Source organism: Gymnoscopelus microlampas, assembly GCF_963454915.1.
Source record: "Gymnoscopelus microlampas genome assembly, chromosome: 4".
NCBI classification, from domain to species: Eukaryota; Metazoa; Chordata; class Actinopteri; order Myctophiformes; family Myctophidae; genus Gymnoscopelus; species Gymnoscopelus microlampas.
The window spans coordinates 44,559,719-44,582,506 of NC_139941.1; the positions used below are offsets into that span (position 1 = coordinate 44,559,719).

At 41.2% G+C, this 22,788-nt stretch overlaps 2 protein-coding genes across 2 annotated transcripts in view; both read right to left on the minus strand.

Moving 5' to 3' along the window:
* Positions 1 to 3,159: 3,159 nt before the first annotated feature.
* LOC311043731 (tumor necrosis factor ligand superfamily member 15) lies at positions 3,160 to 8,369 on the minus strand. The gene is made up of 4 exons (XM_084055086.1): positions 8,055 to 8,369; positions 5,422 to 5,449; positions 5,185 to 5,253; positions 3,160 to 4,644 (listed from the first exon to the last, which is right to left on the minus strand). Exons 1-4 carry the CDS (start codon positions 8,298 to 8,300, stop codon positions 4,208 to 4,210), a joined length of 780 nt encoding a protein of 259 aa, XP_083911212.1. The 5' UTR covers positions 8,301 to 8,369; the 3' UTR covers positions 3,160 to 4,207.
* Positions 8,370 to 9,992: 1,623 nt separating this feature from the next.
* Positions 9,993 to 22,788, minus strand: part of LOC311043558 (multiple epidermal growth factor-like domains protein 9) — a 28,521-nt gene continuing 15,725 nt past the window's right edge. Inside the window, exons 4-6 of the mRNA XM_084054855.1 lie at positions 19,412 to 19,561; positions 12,458 to 12,727; positions 9,993 to 12,302 (exon numbers count right to left, since the gene is read on the minus strand). Of these exons, the coding sequence (XP_083910981.1) occupies positions 11,776 to 12,302; positions 12,458 to 12,727; positions 19,412 to 19,561 (947 nt within the window). The 3' untranslated portion in view covers positions 9,993 to 11,775. The remainder of the gene's footprint in view (positions 12,303 to 12,457; positions 12,728 to 19,411; positions 19,562 to 22,788) is intronic.

Consider the following 22,788-nt stretch of genomic DNA (forward strand, 5'->3'; position numbering starts at 1 on the left):
AAACACCAAAAATCTGAGAAGTTATCAATTGCACACCCCATGAAGCCTTGAATACATGGATATATTTTGTTTTTTGTCGCAATAATTTGATGCCCGGGTGTATTTCCGGTAGGAGACACAAAGATTCTACTTTGTGTCTCCTACCGGATACATTAGCCGGTAGGTAGTGATAACTGCCATTAAGCTACAAGATTGGAAGGGTTATCATACCAAAATATAAACTAGAGACATGTAGGAAGACAAAAATACAAAAACTTTACGGTCACCTTAGGTGGTACCAATTTTTTAAAATATCAGTGTTGGCCCCTGGACTAAGAGGACTGGGGACTCAGTCACCCATCGACCTATCGCTCCACCATCACCACGATCAGGCCTGCACCTTTTTTGTTTTGTGCGTATGTGTGGTTGCACGTGTGTGGGCCCACTGTGTATTTAAGCTGTATTTGCTGTTGAGGAATATTGATAGCCTGTTGTTTGGTTTGAAATAAGGTAATGGAGATTTTGCCAAGAGTACATTTTGAGAGTTGGGTTTTTGATAATTTGTTTTAAGCGGTCAAGATTTTGACCCTAAAGTGTAAAGGTAATTAAGGTTCTCACTCTACATTAGGTAGAGTTCATTTGATTTCACAAGGGTTAAAAAGGCCTTCGGTCTACTGGTATTTTCTAAAAAGGTTTACCTTCTGTACCATATTTTGTGTTGTATGTCATGTTTTTCATGTAAACTTTAAAAAGGGTAAAACACAATTTGTAAAACTAACAACCCTTAAGTAAATTTGATTTACATTTAAAATGTTGTCTGAGATAATTATTTGAAATAGGTCTACTGTCAAGTTCTTCAGCCTTGTGGTTTATTCTATAAATACAGGGTTAAAAAGTAAAAGGTAACGAACTCAAGCGCCCTGTTTATTCCATTCAACACGGTACCGGGGTGCTACATATATATCAATGTTCTACTAAATGGACCGAAATAAATAACTTTGACTTGATCAAATCACGAAAGATTTGCAACTCGACTTGGACTTTAATACCAGTGACTCATGACTTCACTTGGACTTGAACCCTTTGACTTGAAAATACTTGATAACTTCCCACAAGCCCAAATATTAATAATAATAAATAATTTACAAAGTGTGTCACAATTAATTTAGTTAAAAGAGTAGTTTCCATAGCATACAGTGATGGCCCTTACTTTCCCCCCCCCCCCCCAAGTGAGGAGCCCCCACCGGGAGGACAAGGAGCTTCGTCCTACTCCTCACGCCCAACACTCCCCATGCTGACAGGTGCCACCCCAGCCCGTAAGATTACGTGCAATGATAAATATCACCCTCTCCACCCGGCTTCCCTCCCTCAAACACGGGGACACAACCAATTGTGTTCGTATAGATAGACGCTTGACAAAGCCGTATGCGTATTTGAACCCACAACCTCTGTGGTGGCGTGGTGATGGGCAGGAACCTTGGCACGGCACTGGACCTTCTCTGAGACCTCGAATTCAGTGGAGGAAGAAGTATTCACATTTTACTTGAGTAAAAGTATCAATACCACAATGCAGAAATACTCTAAGAAAAAGTCTGGTAATCAAAATTTACTTGAGTAAAAGTACAAAAGTATCGGTATCAAACTATACTTAAAGTACCAAAAGTAAAAGTACTCATTATGCAGAATTTCCCGTTTCACAAGTTATCATGTCTAAAATGTCTATCTTTAGAAAATAGCAGATCTACAAGCTCACAATGTGTCTCATTGCGACATGTTGCAAGTTTGTAGATCGGCTATTTTCAAATGGCCAAAGTTTAAAATAGGGCTGAAGAGGTTAATGTATGTTTTGTAATAATAATTCAAATCTACAAAGTAACTAGTATCTAAAGTTTTCAAATAATTTGAGTGGAGTAAAAGTCCAATATTTGCCTCTGAGATTTAGTTGAGTAGAAGTAAAAGTATTGAAAATTGGAAATACAAAATTGTATTTAGTTACTTTCCACCACTGCTTGATTTTCCTCAGCTGTCTAAGGTGGTAGGCCTACAGGTGCTGTCTTGCCTTCTTTGTTTTCTGGTTCAGGTTAAAATGTAGCATTAAGGCTGACCTTAAGGTACACTGTGATGTAAGCAAAGTAACTGCAGCTAATATAATTATGGGGGTGTGAGATATAGATATGCTTGCACACCTAAATCTAACACACACTCATTATTGATTCTAATAGTGGGATCGTGTCTATCCTATGTATTGTATTTACATATGTACACATGTATTTAAAACGGTCCATCTCTGACCACAACAATGGATTTATCAAAGTGTGAGTCAGTGTTAATGATGGTCTGAGGACCGAAATGTCCATTCTCTGTGTCACTTTATTTCACCATGTCACTTTTTGCACGTTTGTAGGTAAAAGACAGAAAAGTTCAGTGTGTGAGCCTTTTTGTTGTTCAAAGTGTGAGTCAAACATAACCAGCACACCATCTGCAGCACCTCGCTGTTGGGCCTCCTTATCTGCTATTGCTTATAAAACTATGGTATTATTATTATGTTAGTGATTAAACCAAAAACGAATTACCTTGAGCTGAAACACGTCACTGTAAACACAACGATGGTGTTATGTAAGTGTGAGTCAAACACTTGCACTTCACTTCTAGTTCCTCTGCTTTAGTCAGCAAAGGAAAGTGTGAAATGTTTTCTTTGGCTCGAGTATAAATGTTAAGTGGGTTTTGTGGCAATTCCAGTATTTAGGCCTACTTCAATTATAGATAGCCTGGCCCTATTAGATAGATAACCTATAATTACAGGTGGTCCATGGATTTTAAATATTTCCATCAAATAAACATTTTTTGAACTAATAGTTTGGGAACAAACTAAAGCTTGAAATCAAATAGTTACTGTTAAGGGCTTGATATACTTACTTGCACGCAGTATCACACACCAAATATAGCAAATCAATCTACAATATCGTTGTGGGGGGGGGGGGGGGGGGGGGTGGTCCTTGAGAATTGCTTGAAATATGCTAGTGGTCTAATGTTAAAAAAAGCTTCTTTAATTTATATTCATTCATTACGTAATGAAAAATAACTACTGCTAGTGCTATTCCATGTTTGATAAAAAAAATCTTTATTCATTCATATTAAACAATTACTGTACAGTATAAACCTGTTGAGAGAAAACGCTTATATACAAAAGATTTCAGATGGCGCTATCAAAAATCTGTGAATGCATACTGTAGAATAAAATTACAGTACTGACAGTCATCATCAAAGCATGTGATGTAACACAAAGATGAAAACACAAAACATTGATCACCAAAGATCACAGGGGGAGCGTGAGACCGTGTCTGTTTTTGGAGGTAGTCGAAATTTTTGTAGCTACATGTATAAAATCATAACTTGAATTTTTGTGTCATTATATTGTCAAAAAGTCACATTTTCGAAAGAAATATAACAAGCTTGTGGATCAGCTATTTTCGCTGTTCAGAGAGAGAGAGAGAGAGAGAGAGAGATGGCGGTGGATCTCAGCTTATGTCAGATGGGAGGGGGGGGGGGGGGCTCCAAGGAAGTGCTGTAGTGTGGGCTCCAAGGAAGTGCTAGCCTGGTTCCATACCATAGACCCCGCCCACTCTCTGAGTGGACTGCGTCTTGGTCTGGAGTTGTAAATGTGAACCTAAGAATTCTCCGGTACAAAATGCGTTGTCCAATGAGAGGCGGAGGTGGGTGTGGGGATCCCTTAGGATTGGTTTAGGGAATTTCTAATCCCCCTTGTAATCCCCGACATTGGAGCCAATTTCAATTCAGACTGAAGCTCCACGCAGATTCAGTCTGATGATCAGGCTAAGGAAGTGCTGTAGTGTGAATCATGACGAGTGATCATGGGTTGTCCCGTAATCCTCTCAGGAAACCACAAGTTGGAAGAGTCATGAGAGTAGGCCAAACGAGAACCCACTACTAGAACCTATTATACCACAATGGCCTGAGGAAGGAAACTATTTGGGGTGGTAGTGGCTCAGATGGTGGAGCGGTAAACCACAAGGTGAAAAGACATGGACGGAAAATATAAAATCTTGGCATTGGAGTCATATCGCCCAGCACTAGAAGAAACGGGTGTTATATAAACATTACATAATATAAACATTATTGTGAAAACAGGACAGTTTTACTTTTGGATTCTCCAGTAGTCAATAAGTAGCAATAGAAGCAGTTTGTTCTGTTGTCTGGCGGAGGGGGGTCAGTCATACTGGAAATCCACACCGAAAAACACCTGGTCTGTCTTATCCACTATCAGCTTGGGGTGGCTTGAATTCACCCACAGTTTGTCTTTTGCTTTAAGATCGAATAAAGCTGCTGAGTACATGGACTTCTGCCAGTTTGTCACATCACATTTCACTGTGTGAACTGCCGATAGAAGTTTCAAATCTTTGGGGTAGCTGACTGGAACACGATACACAACGTGATACAGCATCAAATCATCATCATCAGCAGGATCACAGATGTGGGGGATGTCGCCCAAGTATGCATAGGTGATCTGTAGGTACACTCTGTAGAGGCCGTTTCTGGGCACGATCAGATAGCCGTCGCTGTAGTTGAAGTCCCCGCGGAGGTGGACATGGTCACCGTCTCTGTCTTCCCACGCAAGGTGGGGCTGCTCCTTGGTAGGTCTTGATACTAGAAGAATATAAGCAATAAGAAAGTTGTAGTGGTCTCTGTTTTCATACCATAACAAAACAAGATAACACAAACTTTTTTTTGTATTCCAGTCCAGATGAGAAAAAAGTCAAACCCTAACCCAAAGTTCTATTCTATAACCCTCTATCTAACCTACTGGCAGTGTTAGTTAAATGATCAGCATACATTAAGGCAATGGTTCTCAACCTTTTCACCCCGTTAAGCACTTGGAATTGTAGGAGTTGAGGCATTACATTTAGTTTGACTCGGTTCCACAGATAAATATTGTGAAAATAGCAGATCTACAAGCTCACAACGCCTCACAGGTCGAGAACCACTAATCCACTAATCTAATCTGCTTTTCACATCCACTGATACAGGGCATTGGACCTCTAATGCTGGCGAGAGTGCCATCCTCTTCCTAGTCTTAAAACGATAAAGTAGTTAACAATGAAACAAGTAAACATTAAACAATGAAATTACACTGATTTGTTGATTAATTAAAGATCAATGGCAATTAAAACAGGGATTTCCCAGTACCTGGTAAATGTGCGCTTGGATTTTGCTGTTTTGGCTGTTGAACTTGTTTCTGCTGTTGAGCACTGGTGGCTACAGGAGAGATAATAAACATGATGGGATGGAATATCTTACTGTATGACAAAAAAGCAAACTAATGATTACATGTAATAAAACCCAAGTTTTGATTTCCTTTGGGAACTGTACCAGCAGGTGTTTTGCAAAGCGACAGTCTAAGTAATGTTTATAATAATTATTTACCTGGTACACGGTCAGCAGAAGGTGTATGCTATAAGAAAACAAACACTGTTTACTTAGTGACATTTTTGACAATGTATGACAATAATAATTATGAAAAAATAACATTGAAGCTATACGTAAACATAGGCCTAGAATGGCTGTGATATTATATACATTTCATACATTGAGTGACCAGTCAACACCAATGCAACTACTTAAAACCATTATCCCCAAATGGCACCGGTCGGGCAATTGGTCAGTCCAGACCACTGCAACGATCTCTAAAACGGTTTTGTTGCAAGGAGTTGCAAAAGGCCAGTCCACACAAATGATTTGCAACTGCAACTACTTGCAACTCCTTGCAACCATTATTTCCAAATGGCACTGGTCTGCAACTGGTCAGTCCAGACCGTTTGCAATTAATTGCAACTAGTTGCAAGTTTTGACTAGTTGCATTGGTGTGGTCGTGTGGACTGGCCTTAACACTCTGGACCAGTCCAGATCTAGTATAGGCCTACTCGCCCAATAATTAATGGTTGTGACTTGGAGTCAGCTCTTGTCATAGTTTCACATCCATTTGAAAGTTAATATCTCCACAGCAGCGCTAAAGGGAGTCCCCTCATCAGGACAAACACACATTGACAGGGGCGTTATGGTTGGTGAAGCGACACGAAGGCTTTTGACTGCCAGAGTTTCTCTAGAACCAACCCGATATCAGGCTGCTAGAACAGTCTGTACTACTCTGCCAGGGTTCTTAACGTTTTTTTTTACCTTTTCAAGTACCGTAGTCACAGAATATTTTTCTCCAGTATGATTGATCCCCTGATGGTTGCTAATCACTGAGGTCATTCAGGTGTGGTTTCACAAATGTCAACGAGGTTATTGTGACCTCGTTGACATGTGTTGTCTGATGTTTGAAAATACCATGTTTCACTGTGTTTCAAACCAAAAAACAATGTGAATTTTGTCCGTTTCTTTTTTTACATTGAAGTGAATGGAGCAGCAAATCTTTGGACATTTTTATCTCCTAATTAGTTGTGAATAACGAAAGAATTTAAAAACTAAAAAAAAAAAAAAATTAGAGAAGATTTTTAGATTTCTTTTTTTTAAACGTCTTTGGCAGGCAAGTGGTGTATTGCCAAAGACGTTTTAAGACGGCAATGTGTTTAATCACACCTGTCAATTTGTGTGTCCCATAAGTTCTCATTGAAGGAAGCTTTCATTACGTTCAGTGCTGCAGCAGCCAATGCGACCATTGACTGCATATATTAGATATTTTAAAGGTAGGCTAAGTGATTTTCTTTGGTTAAAATAAGTGTCAAGCTCTGATAGTAGTCCTACTCATTGCTATAGTGCTACAGGAGTCTCCATATCTCTGCAGCTCTTTATTAAACAGTAAATACATTTTCAGGTCAGGATGCGAATTTTATCCAATCAGGATAGAGAACTCAGACAGGATACAGATTATACAAGTGAAATTGGAAGTGATAACACAGAAATGAGCAGACAAAATTGGAGCTGGAACACAAAAAATAAATAAAGCTGATAAATGGGTACTCTCTCCTGATTGGCTGAAATTTAGCAACCCACCTGAAAATATATTTTGTGTTTATTAAAGAGCTGGAGAAACGGGGAGACTCCTGGCGTACATGATAGGAGGGCACTAGTGACATCTGGGCACCTCAATGTAAAATTGCCTTTTTTTTTCAACTTTCAAATGGATAAGTCACAGCAGCAATTATTGTTTATTATTGGTCGAGTAGACAGACACGCAGGAATGCCGCGATATGACTCCTTCCACGGGAGGCATGGGGTAACAGGACAAGTGGGCACCAAGGAAGAGTGGGAACCTGGGTGTTAAATTGACTATTTTTCCCAAAGGATGAAAAAAAAATATTTGGAAAATGTTACGGTAAAGTATACATGATAAGAACATGCTTAAACATTCGATAATTAAGGTAAGAACTATATCTGTCTGTGTATATGCTATTGCTATGAATGTGCAGTAGCCTAGCCTATGTATAGGTAATATCAGTGGTGGGAAGTAACTAAGTACATTTACTTAAGTACTGTACTTAAGTACAATTTTGAGGTATTTGTTGTACTTTACTTGAGTATTTCCACAACACTTATTTGAAAACTTTAGTTACTAGTTACTTTGTAGATTTTGATTATTATTACAAAACATACATTAACCACTTCAGCCCTATATATATATATATATATATATATATATATATATATATATATATATATATATATATATATATATATATATATATATATATATATATATACATACATACATACATTTCGGCCATTTGAAAATAGCCGATCTACAAGCTCACAATTGTGAGCTTGTAGATCGGCTATTTTCTAAAGATTTTTATACATTTGAAAACTTGTGAAATGGGACATTCTGCACAATGAGTACTTTCTACTTTTGGTACTTTAATGATACCAATACTTTTGTACTTTTACTCAAGTACATTTTGAATTCTTGACTTAGTATTTCTACATTGCAGTATCGATACTTTTACTTAAAGCAAAATATGTGAGTACTTTTTTTGTTTTACACCACTAGGTAATATCACAGCTATTCTAGGGCTACTACACAATAACGTGAAGTTATTCTCTGAATGTTGATGACTTACCTCCTGACAGCCAAACAAGCCGCCATGCCGGTTCATAAAGATAAACAGGACCAGCAGAGCCAGCAGAACCGTGACCACGAACATGAACCCGGCCACAATGAAGCGAGTCAGCTGCATCAGGCGCGTCTGCTGCATGAAGTGATCTGCGTTGTTATTACGCTGCTGGTGAGACTGGCAAGCAGACCCTGGTCTGCAGCAGCAACCTTCTTCCATGCGATCCTGATCCATCATGGGAATGTGATCCATTATGGTGAGAGCTTATGGTGATCCGGTCAGTGAAAGTGAAGTAGCCTTCCAGACTTCTTTTATACACGTGTTGTTGTGTTGATTCGCCCACATATTTAAATCAAGCCCCTTCAGCAAGACAATGAATGAACTTCCTCTTCAGGAGCGTCACAATGTATCCAGTTTCTCACACACCCTTCTATCAAACCGCGCGCGCGCGCACGCACACACGCCTCTTTTGATTTACTTTGGGAACTGTACCAACAAACAGGTGTTTTGCAAACCGATAGTAAAAGTAACGTTTATAATATTTGTTTTACCTGAAAGGGTCACCAGAAGGTGTATGCTATAAGAAAAAAACACTGTTTACTTAGTGACATTTATGACACACACACACACACACACACACACGCGCGCGCGCACAACATGCACGCACGCACATACATACACGATGGCATCACCACCTCACAGAGAGCGGAAGGGAGGGGCGCACACGGGAAATCATTCATTCACAAGCATAGCCTTGGCACCATAAACCAACACACACACACACACACACACACACACACACACACACACACACACACACACACACACACACACACACACACACACACACACACACACACACACACACACACACACACACACACACACCTGCTTTAACAGGTTCTTTATCTTGCACATCGGATGTGAAGTGATTGTAGTGGTGGAATTTTGTACTTAAGTAAAAGTACCAATACCACAATGTAGAAATACTCTATTACAAGTACAAGTCCTGTATTTAAAATGTACTCGAGTAAAAAGTACAAAAGTATTCACACTAAAATATACCTAAGTACTGAAAGTAAAAGTACTCGTTGTGCAGAATGTCCCATTTCACAAGTTTCCAAATGTATAAACATGCTTTGAAAATAGCAGATCTACAGCTTGTAGATCTCACATTTTCAAATGACCGAAATATATATATAGGCCTAATCAATGCTGAAGTAGTTAGTGTGTTTTACTACATCTCATAGGAAAATATTGTACTTTTGCACCACTGCAATTATATGAAAACTTCAGTTACTAGGTTCTACTTTGTAGATTTTGATCATTACAAAAGTATTGAAAACTGTAAATACTGAACTAATACTGTACTTGGTTACTTTACACCACTGTATCTTGCACATCGGATGTGGTTGTTTGTATCCGTCTCACCGTATGTCTCCATGGGACCATGACAAACAAATACCAATAGGGCATCGCAGTTCCCGCCCACTTCCTGGTGCCACTGCAAAATACTCAATGCATTTTTCCCATTGACTTTTCCAAAAATATTTATATCAATTAATTTAAGCCTAGAATCAAGCTATCCAGGATCCTGGTGAATCATGACCATAAAACGTTTGATTCTGTGAAAAAATGTTTTTGAAAAAGGCAAAACAAAGGGTATTTATTAAATATAGTATATCATATCATTAAATATAAAATTAAAACAAATCACAGAAAAAAAGGTTTTATGGTCATGATTCACCAGGATCCTGGATGTCTTGATTCTAGGCTTAAATTAATTGATATAAATATTTTTGGAAACGTCAATGGGAAAAATGCATTAAGTATTTTGCAGTGGAACCCGGAAGTGGCCGCAACTGCGATGCCCTATAGGCTACTACAATGTGGGCATTGTTGAAATAAGAGCAATAGAAACAAGTTAGTTTAACAGTTAAACCCACTTTTATTTGATAATGTGTGTTGAGAGTGGAGGAGTTGAGGATTAATATTTACACCATTTTATTCTCTTGTCTTGAGCGCAACAATTGGGTGTCTGTGGCATGTTTCCAGCAGCTGAATACATGGGAAAATGTCATTGCTAGTGGGGGAAAAAAAAGACGAAGAAATGCTGTGGAGTGATCACCACCACAATTAAGCCCCTTCGGGGTGAAAGGTCCAAAGTCTGTGAGTGTCAGTGTGTACACCGTCTTCTACCTGTACAATAATAATAACGCTACTATTCACATTCATCTGTACAATATCATATTTACAGTGATCACGTTGGGGAAAGAGCCAGTACCTGAGGAGTGAATTCCATCGTCTACCCCCATCTACCACATAGCAAAAACAAATAGAGGCTGTCAAAGTGTCAATGGTAGTTCACAAACAGCAGATTTCAAAAGATTTCACCAATGCCCAGGATAAATTGTTAAGTTATAAAGTGGATCACTTTTACACAAAATTGCTGTTTTTGCCTTCTTCAAAATGTCTGTGTGTGACAACACCGATTACAAGGCTACTACACAAGGTTACCGTGTATAGGTTGGTTTCACTTTTTGTACTAACTAAAGTAATATTTATACATACACAGTCAAATAATCAGTGTTAATTTGACTGAGTTAAATTAACACAGGATTTTATTGTGTAGAATCAGCTTAGGGTCATATAAACCAATCTATACATGGATAATTATGGCTGGAGATAGACTACTTGTTTATTAAAATTGTTCCAACAACTACCGTTGAGGTAAATGGTAGATTAGATTTGAAGACTGGATCAAAATGTATCGGTGGTTTGTAATTAGCACAAGTCACTGCCCTGCAGTTGTGCTAAAAGGTACAAACACTCCTCTTTAATACTCAAGATAAGAAAGCCTGGCAACTTATAATCAAAATCATAAAAAGCGATAAAATAAAAGAATGAGGTCATGAATTGCCTTCGCCAGCAGCCTTAATTTACCCCCCTATTACTCTCACAAAGACACACATACTGTACATGAAAACATATTGCCCGATTAAATTACCATTCAATAGCACGTAAAAGGTAAAACACCATGGAAAACACAACACATGTGCAGCATTTCTCCCAAGAATAAAAACGTGAAACAATAAATAACTGAATAAAAATTAATTAAATAACAATCATTGTCTCCATTAAAGACCACTGTTCATGTGATCAAGGTTATAACTTAAACCGTTCATTAGTCCCACTGAAAACATGTTGAAATGTTAGGATCACACGCAAGTCCTTTTGTGTCCACAGAACTGTACAGGAATCAATGTACCTGCAAACAGGTATCTAATCCCTGCCTATTAGCTTTGTCAATTACTGGAATAGTGCCCTCTACAGGACACAACAGAAACAAGAAACTATTCTCTTTGGGTCCATTTTTGCTGATCTATTTCATTGAGAATATCTTCTTTTTTTTATAGCAAAAAACTTGAAGAGCCATTTATTTTTGTTGTTCTCACATACTGAATAGAGAGATACTTCTCTTCTTCTATTCGCCATCCCTAATCTTTGATCCCACCTGCTTGCTCTCCTGGTTCTTTAATGCAAAGTGTTCTGAAGCGCCACAGACGAGCTGGGTGGAGTTAAAGCAGTTGTTATGCGCAATGGAGCGTTGTGGGTTTTCTTTTTTGTTTTGGTACAATCCAGCAGCTTTGTGGTGACCTCCCATATCAAGGGGGCCCTGGGTCCCTGGCACGGGGTGGGGGGGGCAAGTGGGGTGCCAGGGACACCGCTAGGCTTTGTAGCAATTGCCCTGCGTGGTGAGGGCCAGCTGGCCGTTGGGCGCCACCTCGTTGGCCTCATCCTCCAGCAGGCCTGACACATCAGCGTTGGGGATACTGTCGTGGTAGCTGCTGAAGCTGATGTTGTCCTCCTTGAGCTCGATGGTCCAGAAGGGAGCGTTGAGCTTGCGGTTCTGGTACTCCCTGTACGTGTAGACGCCGCCCACAAAGCCCAGTAGGAGTAGCACTACCAGGATAATCACGGCCAGGATGATGATGTTGAACTGGGTCCAGGACACCTCGGTCCGTGCAGCTGTGGTGTTGTCCGTGGGGCTGCCCAGGCTGGTCAGAAGGGTCTGAGCGGTGGTGGAGGCTGCCCTTGGCACAGTGCTGGTGTTGGTGGTCTGAGGGGAGGCTGAGGTGGTGCTGGCTGTAGTGGATGGTGTGCTTGTGGCAGGTGGACGGGTCGGGGAGGATGTACTGGACTTAGGGGGCTCTGTTGTGGTCACACCTGCTGGTGTGGGGAGGATCCGTGATGCTGAGTGGTAAAGAAAGTCACAAAGTCAGGCCAAATTGTTAAGATACTGTTTGTATGTACAGTATATAATTCCCCACACATTCATACACTCTTCAGACCATTTTGTCATCAAAACCTCTCATTATTGAAAAAGACAGCCACGGTCAAACCATTACCTGCACGGCTGCAGTTGTGGGCACGTGCATCCCCGGTGAAGCCAGGGGCACACAGCTGGCACTGAAGCCCTGTGGTGTTGTTTCCACAGCGGAGGCAGTGCCCTGTGTCCGGTTGGCAGATCTGGGCAGGGCCCTTGGGGTCTGCATTCCCATTGCACTCACAGGGCACGCACTTGCCAGCCAATTTGTAGAACCCAGCGCTGCACTCGTCACACCTCAAACCGCTATACTGGGGAAGGCACTGGTCGCATACTGGGGAGCCGTCAGAGTCTGTATAGAAAAAGACACACGAGAAAAAAACAATGGGATTCATTTCGAGGCCAAAGACACCATGAGTGGTTTTGGAGAATTCACCATTAGCAGTTCGACAGGCCTGGCACCTGCGGCTCTAAACGTGTATGCTGTAAGGCCTGGTTGCAGCAGCTGCTGTTGCTATGTGAAACCTTTGGCTAAAGCACTCTAGGTTGAAATATTAAAACTTTTTCTGTTTGCTTGTCTGGGTGCTAGAAGCATATTACAGTAGTCATATTTACTGAGTCATCACTAGCTTCGCCACTAGATGGCTCAAGAGCACAGTCTACTGGCTGGGGAGAGAGATGCAAATTGTAGGCAGAAACAGAATACAACTATGGGGATAATTTAACAGCGCAGTCAATGTCAGGGTTAGGGGTTCCATTCTAGGGCTGCAACAGCAGTTAATAAAAACATTTTTTTTTATGTAAAAATAAATAGGGAAAAAATGTGATTTCTGGTGTAAAACACCCACTTCCTTTCATTCAGACGGCAATATCTTCTAGTGAGCGTTGGCTGCAGTGCATATATATTATTCATATACTGTATATATTAAATTGATTGTGAGGAGGCAGCATTGAGATTGCAAATGTGCCATTTGAATTGCATATAGGCCTACATACACTGGAGGGGGAAAAAAAAGTGAAGACAGCTATCTAAAGGCATCAACTAAATGGCATATTGTCACTGTCGGGCAGAAACCTTGTTTATCCAAATTTGAATGTTTTTTCATAATGAATTCCCTGACAGTGTTGTGCAAAAGTCACAAACAGCTGATCTACAAGATCACAATGCATTGTGAGACATTTTATCTATTTTTGATACATTTCACCTACAATGACATGGCCAAACTAGGGACGCCACGTTGAAAATGGTTAAGTCCGTCTGTGGGTTCTATAAATATTTAACCAATTAAAGTACTAAAAAGACCTTGTGACTAAACAATAACTACACTGGATGCCATTGGTTCTTTTTTTCCATTTCCTGAAAAGTTAACGGTTATGGACATGCACCCGACAGCGATATGTTACATACTGCAATTTAGATGATGTATGTATACTCATCTCTGGCCTATCTGCTTTCAAAACACTCTCCCACACCCACAGCAGAGCTTAAAATGCAGAAATAGATTCTAAGGTCCTACTAGAATTGATCCCAATGGCCAATCCCTTATTATATTATGGAGGATCATTATTCTTCATTATCATCACATCAGTGTCCTCTCTCTAGGGTCAGCTTTCTACTGAAGCCTCCGGTCATGGTAATGTGATGCCACACTGCTCGGTGTCATGACCAATAGGGTCTAATTCTAATACCACAACACACTGCACTGCACCATGCCCCCTGTGGGCACTATTTATTCAAAGCAAGGGCACAGAGTATAATAATAACAGACTTCTGATTCGGTCTTAACTCCCTGTAAGTGTATTCTTAGAGCAAAAATAATTAAGATGTACAGAAGTAGTTCTGGGAGGTCATGAACCTTTTCTTAACCACTTAAAAACACTTTAGTTGACATGGGTCCTCCAGGGCTCTATACTTCCTTTTTCCATCTATACCAAATCTCTTCCCCAAAATAGCTGATCTACAAGCTCAAAACATGTCACAACACAACACGTTGTGGGCTTGAAGATCTGTTATTTTCGTTCAATGTTCCCCCCAGAATAGGGGCGCTAGGATTCATGGGGTTAAAAGATGCATTTATTTTTTGCCAATTTAATGCAGTATTTGTGTAGGAGCAGGAGAGTGTAGAGACAGGAAACTGGAGGCGCGTGACTTATGCAGAGTTCACACAAACAGCGGAAAAAAAGGCTACAAAACAGCTACATTGTCACTGTTGAAGCATTGCTCAAGCCACACTACGTAAATGAAAATGGTAGGGTTAAATAGCACAGAGAACTGGCTAGAATGAGGGTTTTCTTCCTTTTACAGAACAGAGCAGAACTTGTACGGAGATAGAAGGGGAGTGGAAATGGTGAGACAAAAAATATAATATATGATTGATTGACACTTCACTGCGTCATTGGAGCACTGAAAAAAGGTTGAAACCAGCTCAACTTTTTTTGTGGTGCGTCACGCCTGTCATACAGCGACAAGTATCGGGCGTCAGTTTGTAGCTTTATGTCGCTGGCTTCCATTGCAAATTACCTGTAGCCTGTTTCTTTGTCGCCAATGAGGTGAACGCAGCATCACAAGGAGCATAATGGTCAGTGTTCTTTTGAACATAATTTTGTTTATCTTCCTATGCACTTCCATGAATTCCATTATAGACATTCTAACTGACAGTTGCAACTGCTTTTCACCCACATAACATGTTAAATACCTGCTTTGGAAGGAAACAATAACATTTTTTGGTTTGATCTAAGACATGCTTAGAATAGTTTTCACCCATAATAAAAAATGATCATATCTACATATTATACACACAGAATATAACTGTAAAAAACAACCACCCAAAAGAAAATCAATGGGCAATACACCAATGGAGAGGAGCTGGGTAAAGTTGGTAGAAACACTGTCAAATTCATAATGAGATTTTTGTATAGAGTGAGCAAAGTCTCATACAAAAGACTGACACACAAGAAGGCAATTTCCAGAGAATTAAAGTAATCAGATTGTTGGGAGAGAGATAATTGTATATTTGCTTTTGAGAGAGAAAGTGTGCTGTGTGCGTGCGCCTCAGTGAGAGCTCTGAATTAGGCGTGGGAAGTATACATTTTTTTCATATCTTCCTGACATGTAAGCAGGGTAAACCAAATATGACAGTATTTGTGTAAAAGGGAAAAAAAGGAAACGTGAGCTGCTGGTGATATGTCATTATGTAGAATGTATGACATGGTCTACTCTAGCCTGTGATGCTGTGTGTCTAATATGCAGTTAGCCTACTTACACAAGTCTAGCTGGGCTTAAATATTTATGGCCCATAGAAAAAATGAATAGGTAGAAAATAAGCACCCTTCTAAGCTTTCCTTGCTTGAGGTGTATTTGTATTCAGAGATACCTTGGGGGGTATCAAGGTAGGGTTAGGGTTAGTACAAAATAAATAATTGGCTGGTCATTTCAGCACTACTGGTCTCCTAACTAAGCTACTGAATACATGGATTTGTGTAAATTCATACCTCATCCTCAATGTCTTGCCATTTCTATATATGTATACATACGTACGTGTGTAGTTATCAAGCAACGTCTAAAACCAATAACATTACACAAAAGATAAATACTGTTTGCTACTGGGTACAGCCAAGTCTTTGTAGGCGAAAAACAGTCATTAAATATATCTGGCTATGAAATCATAGCACATCTAATTTGGATGTGGGTAACCCATATTGTCGACACCCTCCACTAGGTTTTCGCAACGTGGTAGACGTGAAAGATCACAGGGGGGAATGAAGCCTAGTGTGTTTTGAAATATTCAATCGTTTTTTCCCTTTTTTTAAATACATTTTCCTGACCATTTCTAAATAAGCCTTTTAACCAGTTTCACACCGGAGAAAATGTTCTATGTCTTTTTCTAAAAACAGTGAAAATAGGAAATCTACAAGCTCACAACGCGTCGCAATGGGAGCTGGTAGACTGGCTATTTAAAAAATGTCCATACGATGAAAAATAAAATAGGGCTTTTAAGTGGTTAAGACTTTAACATCCCAGCCAACTCCCACATGCAACATCATAGTACAGTGATAACATTGTGAACACAGTAAAACAATTGTGCGTCTGTGGGCCAGGGATCTCAGCTTTTTTTCAGATTCAAGAAGGGGGCTCCAAGGACAAAAGGTTGAGAACCACTGCTCCACTAGATAATGCAGCATGGTAGGAAAAAAAGTGCGACTTGTGCATTTCCCACAAATGTACGGATTCCAGCGCTCACCAGACAAACGCACGTGATGATTTCAGATGAGTTCAGACACCGACAGCCTGCCTTGTGCCTTCGTGCCACTTTCCTGAACGAATGCCCTACATCTAGACCTCAATCCGGAATGATCATGTGACACATGGCGCCGCTCTCTGGTGCGCCTCAGACTGTTCATGATTAGCTGGATTTAACCCCTGCTGAGAGTCTAATGGCAGCCAGTGCCGATGTGTTATATCACCATGAGGAAACACGATATAGGGGTTCAAGGTTCTGTGTGCAGGAGTTGACCCGGTTGTTTACACATCGCCCTCTGCAGCCGTTTCACAACATGTGTAGTCGTGTACACAGGACCCCACGCCGGTGGCCTAGTTAGTGAAGTCTGTCTGACACATGCCTCAAACTGCAAAAATGAACATACCACACACACACACATGTTGTTTCCACATAAGCATCATTACTTCTACACACACACACACACACACACACACACACACACACACACACACGGCCACAAACACACAGACAAGTGCCCACACATTATGCATACTCTAAAGATAACAGTCAATGTTTTAGCAGCCTTTCGGATGAATGAGCCCAGCCATCCTATACCATTGAGAAAAGATTCGACTTTGCACGGATCATTTGATATGTGTGACCCACATTCCTCATAGACGGATGCAGCAACAACAACGTTCGCTGTCACTTCTCTCTCTCTCTATCACTACGAGAGGCCATTCATTTGCAGACGGTGGTCTTGGCCTATCAGGCCCATCAGTGCCAGACAAGTATCCCAGGCACCGTGATACTGCATTGTGGCATTTTCTCATTATTCACTGTTGCTACGGCAACCTCTGCCTGCAGCTGAACCCCCCCACCACCACCACCACCACCAACAGACACAGTGCACTCACACTCTGTTATATAAGAGCAGCTCTTATAGGCTGTGATGATTCTGTGCATATTTCTAATCTTTGATTTTTCATGTGCAACGTAACCCATCATACGGTCGCTGAATGGACGACAGACGCCATGCCTCTAGTTCCACCTCTGCTGCATGACTGGCTGTGATGTGTCCCAGCTGTGGCTGTGCGCGTGCGTGTGCGTGTGCGTGTGTGTGCGAGTGTACCACATGCGTGGTGACGTTGCACAGCCCTTCCTCTCCATTCCCATCCAGTGGCCTCTGGCTGGGGCAAACACAACCTGACAGTTTCTCTACACAGGGCTGTTGCCAGGCGGCCCACCGCCAATGGGCTCCATCGAGGGGAGGGGGCGGGAGGGAGAGGTGAAGCTTGATTTATACTTAGTTGCACGGCGATGTAAGTCACAAACCAAAAATAGTTGATCTACAAGCTCACGACGCGTAGATCAGATACTTTCGGTGTGCGTCCGACACAACCAAGTATAAATCAGGAATGAGGTTGACATAGGAGTCCATGTCTAGGACTTCAGGGTTCATACTGAACATAGTTCTAGACCTCTTTGTGTATATATATGTAGGGGCTTATGTATAGTCTACCGTCTGCAGTGTGTTTTGCACTGTCCCCCTTGCATGGATTGAGAGTTCCCTGAATCACATATTACTGCATGATTTGTGTTGTCAGCAGCACATCTGTGAAACACCAAATAAAATTCCACGACTATTGATTGTATTTTGAGACTGAGAGTAACACAATTATCATGCATGGCCAATAGCAAATAGAAAAAAAAGCAATGGAACGTAACATTTTTTTAAAAAGAGTTAGGACACAATTTCAGTGAGAGATAAGAACGTGAAGCCACGTCTTTTGGTTTCATAAAAAAGATTGTGTTAGCCTGCTTGTTTGTATTTCAGTGTGTGCGTTAACTCTCCCACCTGCAACTGTAATCTGAAGGGTTGCCCTGTAGTTAACCTCGTTCCTAGACTTTTCTCATCTCACGAGGAGAAAAGTCAGCCTGGTAAAGAACTACAGCTGAAAGTGTATGTATTTACAGTATGCACAGTATGTACAGTATGTGTAGTGTATGTCTTCCAGTACCGGAAGCTGTCTTTTTCGCCCAATCACAATGCGTTTTTCATGACCGGGGAATGTAAACAGATCTGCACAGCATCGATGTAACTAACTTGGTCGGTACTTCCTGTACTTCAACTTAGATACTTTAAGCAGCAGTTCTTGCCCAGGGTACTGTAGTTATCGGTCTAGCATTCAGACAAGCAGCCAGGGCTTATAAACTGAAAGCATCCTCTAATCAACCGGAACATGCCACTGGCGCTGTAAGTCAGCCCGTCTCTCTGCACACTTCTACTGGTTTTAATCATTAGAATCACTAATCAGCAGTTGAATGATTATCCAATTAAATGCCTGTGCTGTGTTTGCATGCAGTGCATTTTTTTGGGGTTCGAAAACCAGATTGACAAGATTGGCATGATAAGGGCACTTTTCAGGTTCAGGCTTCAGGGTGGCATAGCATTCCATAACCAAGACATTACTGGTTCAATCCCTCACAAAAGTCAATTGTGTATCCATCAGCAGCAAGGATGGAAATGAAAAACTGTCAAGGTGTCCTTGAGCAAGAGGCCAATAATACACTACATGCTGCTCTGAATAATCAACAAGCCTAGAATAGATGTAAATAATACATGTAAACGAAGTGCAACTGCACTCTTGCACCTTAATACGTGATGGTTCCTGTGGCATCATGTCATGCACAACACATTTTTGTTGTTGTACAATGTCCCGTTGTAGTGCTCTATGTTCATGTATTATGTATTAATCTTGATTTTGTTTTAATCGTTTGATTGCTGGGTTGACTAATCAGATTCAGATTCTTACCAGTGTGACAGCTGCCGGTGGAAGTGGTGTTGTAGCAGGGGCAGGGGGCGCATGCATCCGTCAGCACAGCGCTCGGGCTGCGGTAGTGCTTGGGCTTGCATTCCTCACAGTTGGCTCCCTGGGTGTTGTCCATGCAGTTCAGGCACACACCTGGAGGAAAAACAAAAGAAAGAAGGTGATCAGTTTGGGCTTGCAAAGGACTTTTATCACAAGTCAAGTCAGTGATAAAAATGTAACCATAACGGTATGTAAGACCACACCCGAACTCTGCCTCAGTTTTAAAGTCTATCAGGAGAGGGTAATATAAATATTTATATGGGTACGGTAAAGGTTATTACCTGGCTGTCTGAATTGCTTACAGTCTACTAGTCTACAGTCTACTTTTTAACCACTTAAACCTTCGCCCCTCCCGTTTTTATGCGAGAGCTTCTGGGATTACTTAAACTCTGTATACTTACTGACCAGAGTCCCCCTAGGGGTCTATGCTAGGCCCCCACTCCTCTTCGCCATAAATAGCTGATCTACAAGCTCATAACGCATCGTGTTCCAACGAGTTGTGAGCTTGTAGATCGGCTATTTCTGCCAAATTTTCGAGGGGTTAATGGATACCTTTATTTATTATGTTTATTTGTACTCACACATGGCATTTAACAAAATACTGGAATAGTTCACAACTTGATAAAAGAAAAGGTGTTTAAAAGGAGGTGGGAAAGGTACATGGAAAGGGCTCATGTATGGATTTGTCTGTGTCTGGGAACGTGCAGTCTATGATGGTTTCTTCTTTGTTTAAGCGGGATTTGGCTTTGGGATGCAGGGAGCTAGAACATGAAAGTCAAGTCCAGTAACCCAAGCACAGAGTCTCTACACAGCGTTTCTCTACATACTATAAGCTGCGTCAGAGAGAGGCGGAGGAGTGCGTTCGAGTAGCCATCAGAAGATTTGCCAATCATAATTTGTCAGGAGTTGCGTGATAGAACTGTGCTACACGGGGCAGTATATTTGAGCGTAGAACAAACATATCCAACACAGATTCTTGGCAAATCACCCGGCGGAATTTCAGCTCTTTTCAGATGACAAAGGAAGAACAGCTTCGAGCTGGCCTTTGCTACAGTATATATCATAGTGGTCACTGGTCACCTGCTGATCCCAGCAGAAGTCACTCAGCAGAGGTCACTCTGGATTGTGGTCGCTGGCCCCTTGACTTGAGTCACAGATGGATGGTTGTTGACCTGCCATCATGAGTGATGATGAGTACAGTCTCATAAAGCCTACAGTCAGTGTTTTGCACTTCAGTAGATTAAGAGTCATGTGTCTATCCTGGACCCATGTGTCAAGCTGAGTAAGGGTTGGGGTGGAGAGATGATACGTCGGGAGCTTTGTGGACGAGGTTGAGGTCATCCACGTATTTCCACCTATGGTCATAATGGTGCAGTGCACTGTCTGGGCTTGTTCGATATTGATTTCTCCATACTTTGTGGACAAGGTTGAGGTCAGCCACATATTTACACCTATAGTCGTAATGGTGCATTACACAGTCTACGCTTGTTTGATATTGATTTCTCCATACTCCATATACCCACTCCATTTTTCTGTAAAAGAAAGTTTGATGATTTAATTGTCCAAAATGCAATCCATCCAACTCTGCAGGGCGGTGGATTGTTTTTCTGCAGTCTTGATGAAAACAAAAGGGAACGTCCCACAACGCTGAAATGTCTCTCGAGTCAAAATATATGATAGGTCATGAATGCTGATGTAACAAATGACGATGCAACACTGCAACTCCGCAGCTTCTGTCAACAACACAAGCCGAGCTTCACAGTGATTCATTTCGGCAGCTCAGTCACAGGAGGAGAAGGCAATCAAAATGTGCATTTAGTAGCGTAACTAGCCTTGGATTAAGACAGTCTTTTTCTTTTATCTATTCTGACATTTGTGTATCTATGTCTATGTCTCCGTACATCTCCATAAATTAAAAAAATGAAGAGCTTAACCCAAAGCCACGGATATTATTACCCGACCATACCTAATTGCAGATGTCCTATAACATTGGCAATTATGTGATTTGAGATAGTTGTAAATTCATAATCGTCCTGTGCGATCAGATCGCTATATCGAACAAGACTAGCACCGCCAACTACAGTCAAGAAGATTAGTAGTCAAGGAACGTACCCTGGGTCACACCCCCTATATGAGCCATGTTAGTTAAACTCAAGTGTGCTGAACTGAGCTAATGCAAAGTCTATGTGTCCCTCGCCCACTGTCCTCCAGAGTCAATGATCACTCTAAATAATACACTCTGTCCCAACTTCATGATAGACTTAGTGGCCAGGCTTTGCAGAGGCTCTGATACATGATACGTTTGCTGTCATTGTCCTTCCACAGTAGAGGACTCCCGTGGTTTGTCGTCGCGACCTAATGGAAAACAACGCCTGTGTTGGAGAAGGGGTGGGGGGTGACAATCTTGCTGATTCTCCAATGTCGTGCTTGAAATGACAAGTCACTGTCATGTTAATACCCAGAGCAAAGTGGGATGTTGTTTTTCAGCACAGTGTTCTTATGTAAGCAACCCGCAACAGAGAGAGAGGGGGGGGGGGAGAGAGGTCAGGGTCATGTGTTTTAGTGGGAGCTGTCAAACCTTGAGCTATGGTAATCCAACAGACTTTTACACCTTTGATCCCCACAGTGGAGCTACGGTGTTCCATATGACTCCTATAGGTCACAGTGGCAAGACAGATGGGTCCAAGAGAGAGATTCAAGATTTTTTTTTTTTTTTTTTTTACATATTATAAATTATTTCTGTCAGTACAGAAGAGTACAACTCCTTGGTTTCAGTTTCTCAACAACGTAGCAACAATAATAGCAGCAATAATAATTCATAAGAAATAATTAACCCATTAAGACCTGGATCTGTGTCACTTTAGATTTCTTTGGCTATTTTTAAAAAATCGTGAAAAAAATATTTTCCAGATTTTTTTCAAAAAACTGTTAAGATTTAGAAAACATTTTTAAGAATCGCCTCATGTCTTAATGGGTTAAGCGGTTAGGTAGGAAATAATCCTATGGGTTTTTTACAACGTCTGTTGTATACTGCACTGCACTGTATGTCTTGGATGGACGGAGGACACATGCACTGACACGCTGAGCTGTCAGCACGATCCCCTGCAGCGCTGTGCGGTTGAGGGATGTACAGTTCCCCTTCCCAGGCAGTGATGCAACAGGTCAAGATGCTCTCATTGGTGCCTGCCTCTGAAAACATCCGGAGGATCTTGGGGCCCCACGCCAAACCTCTTCAGTTACCTGAGGTGTAAGAGGCGTTGCTGTGCCTTCTTCGCCACGTGGCCAGTGTGCTCATCCCGTCCCCAGTGATGTGGATGCTG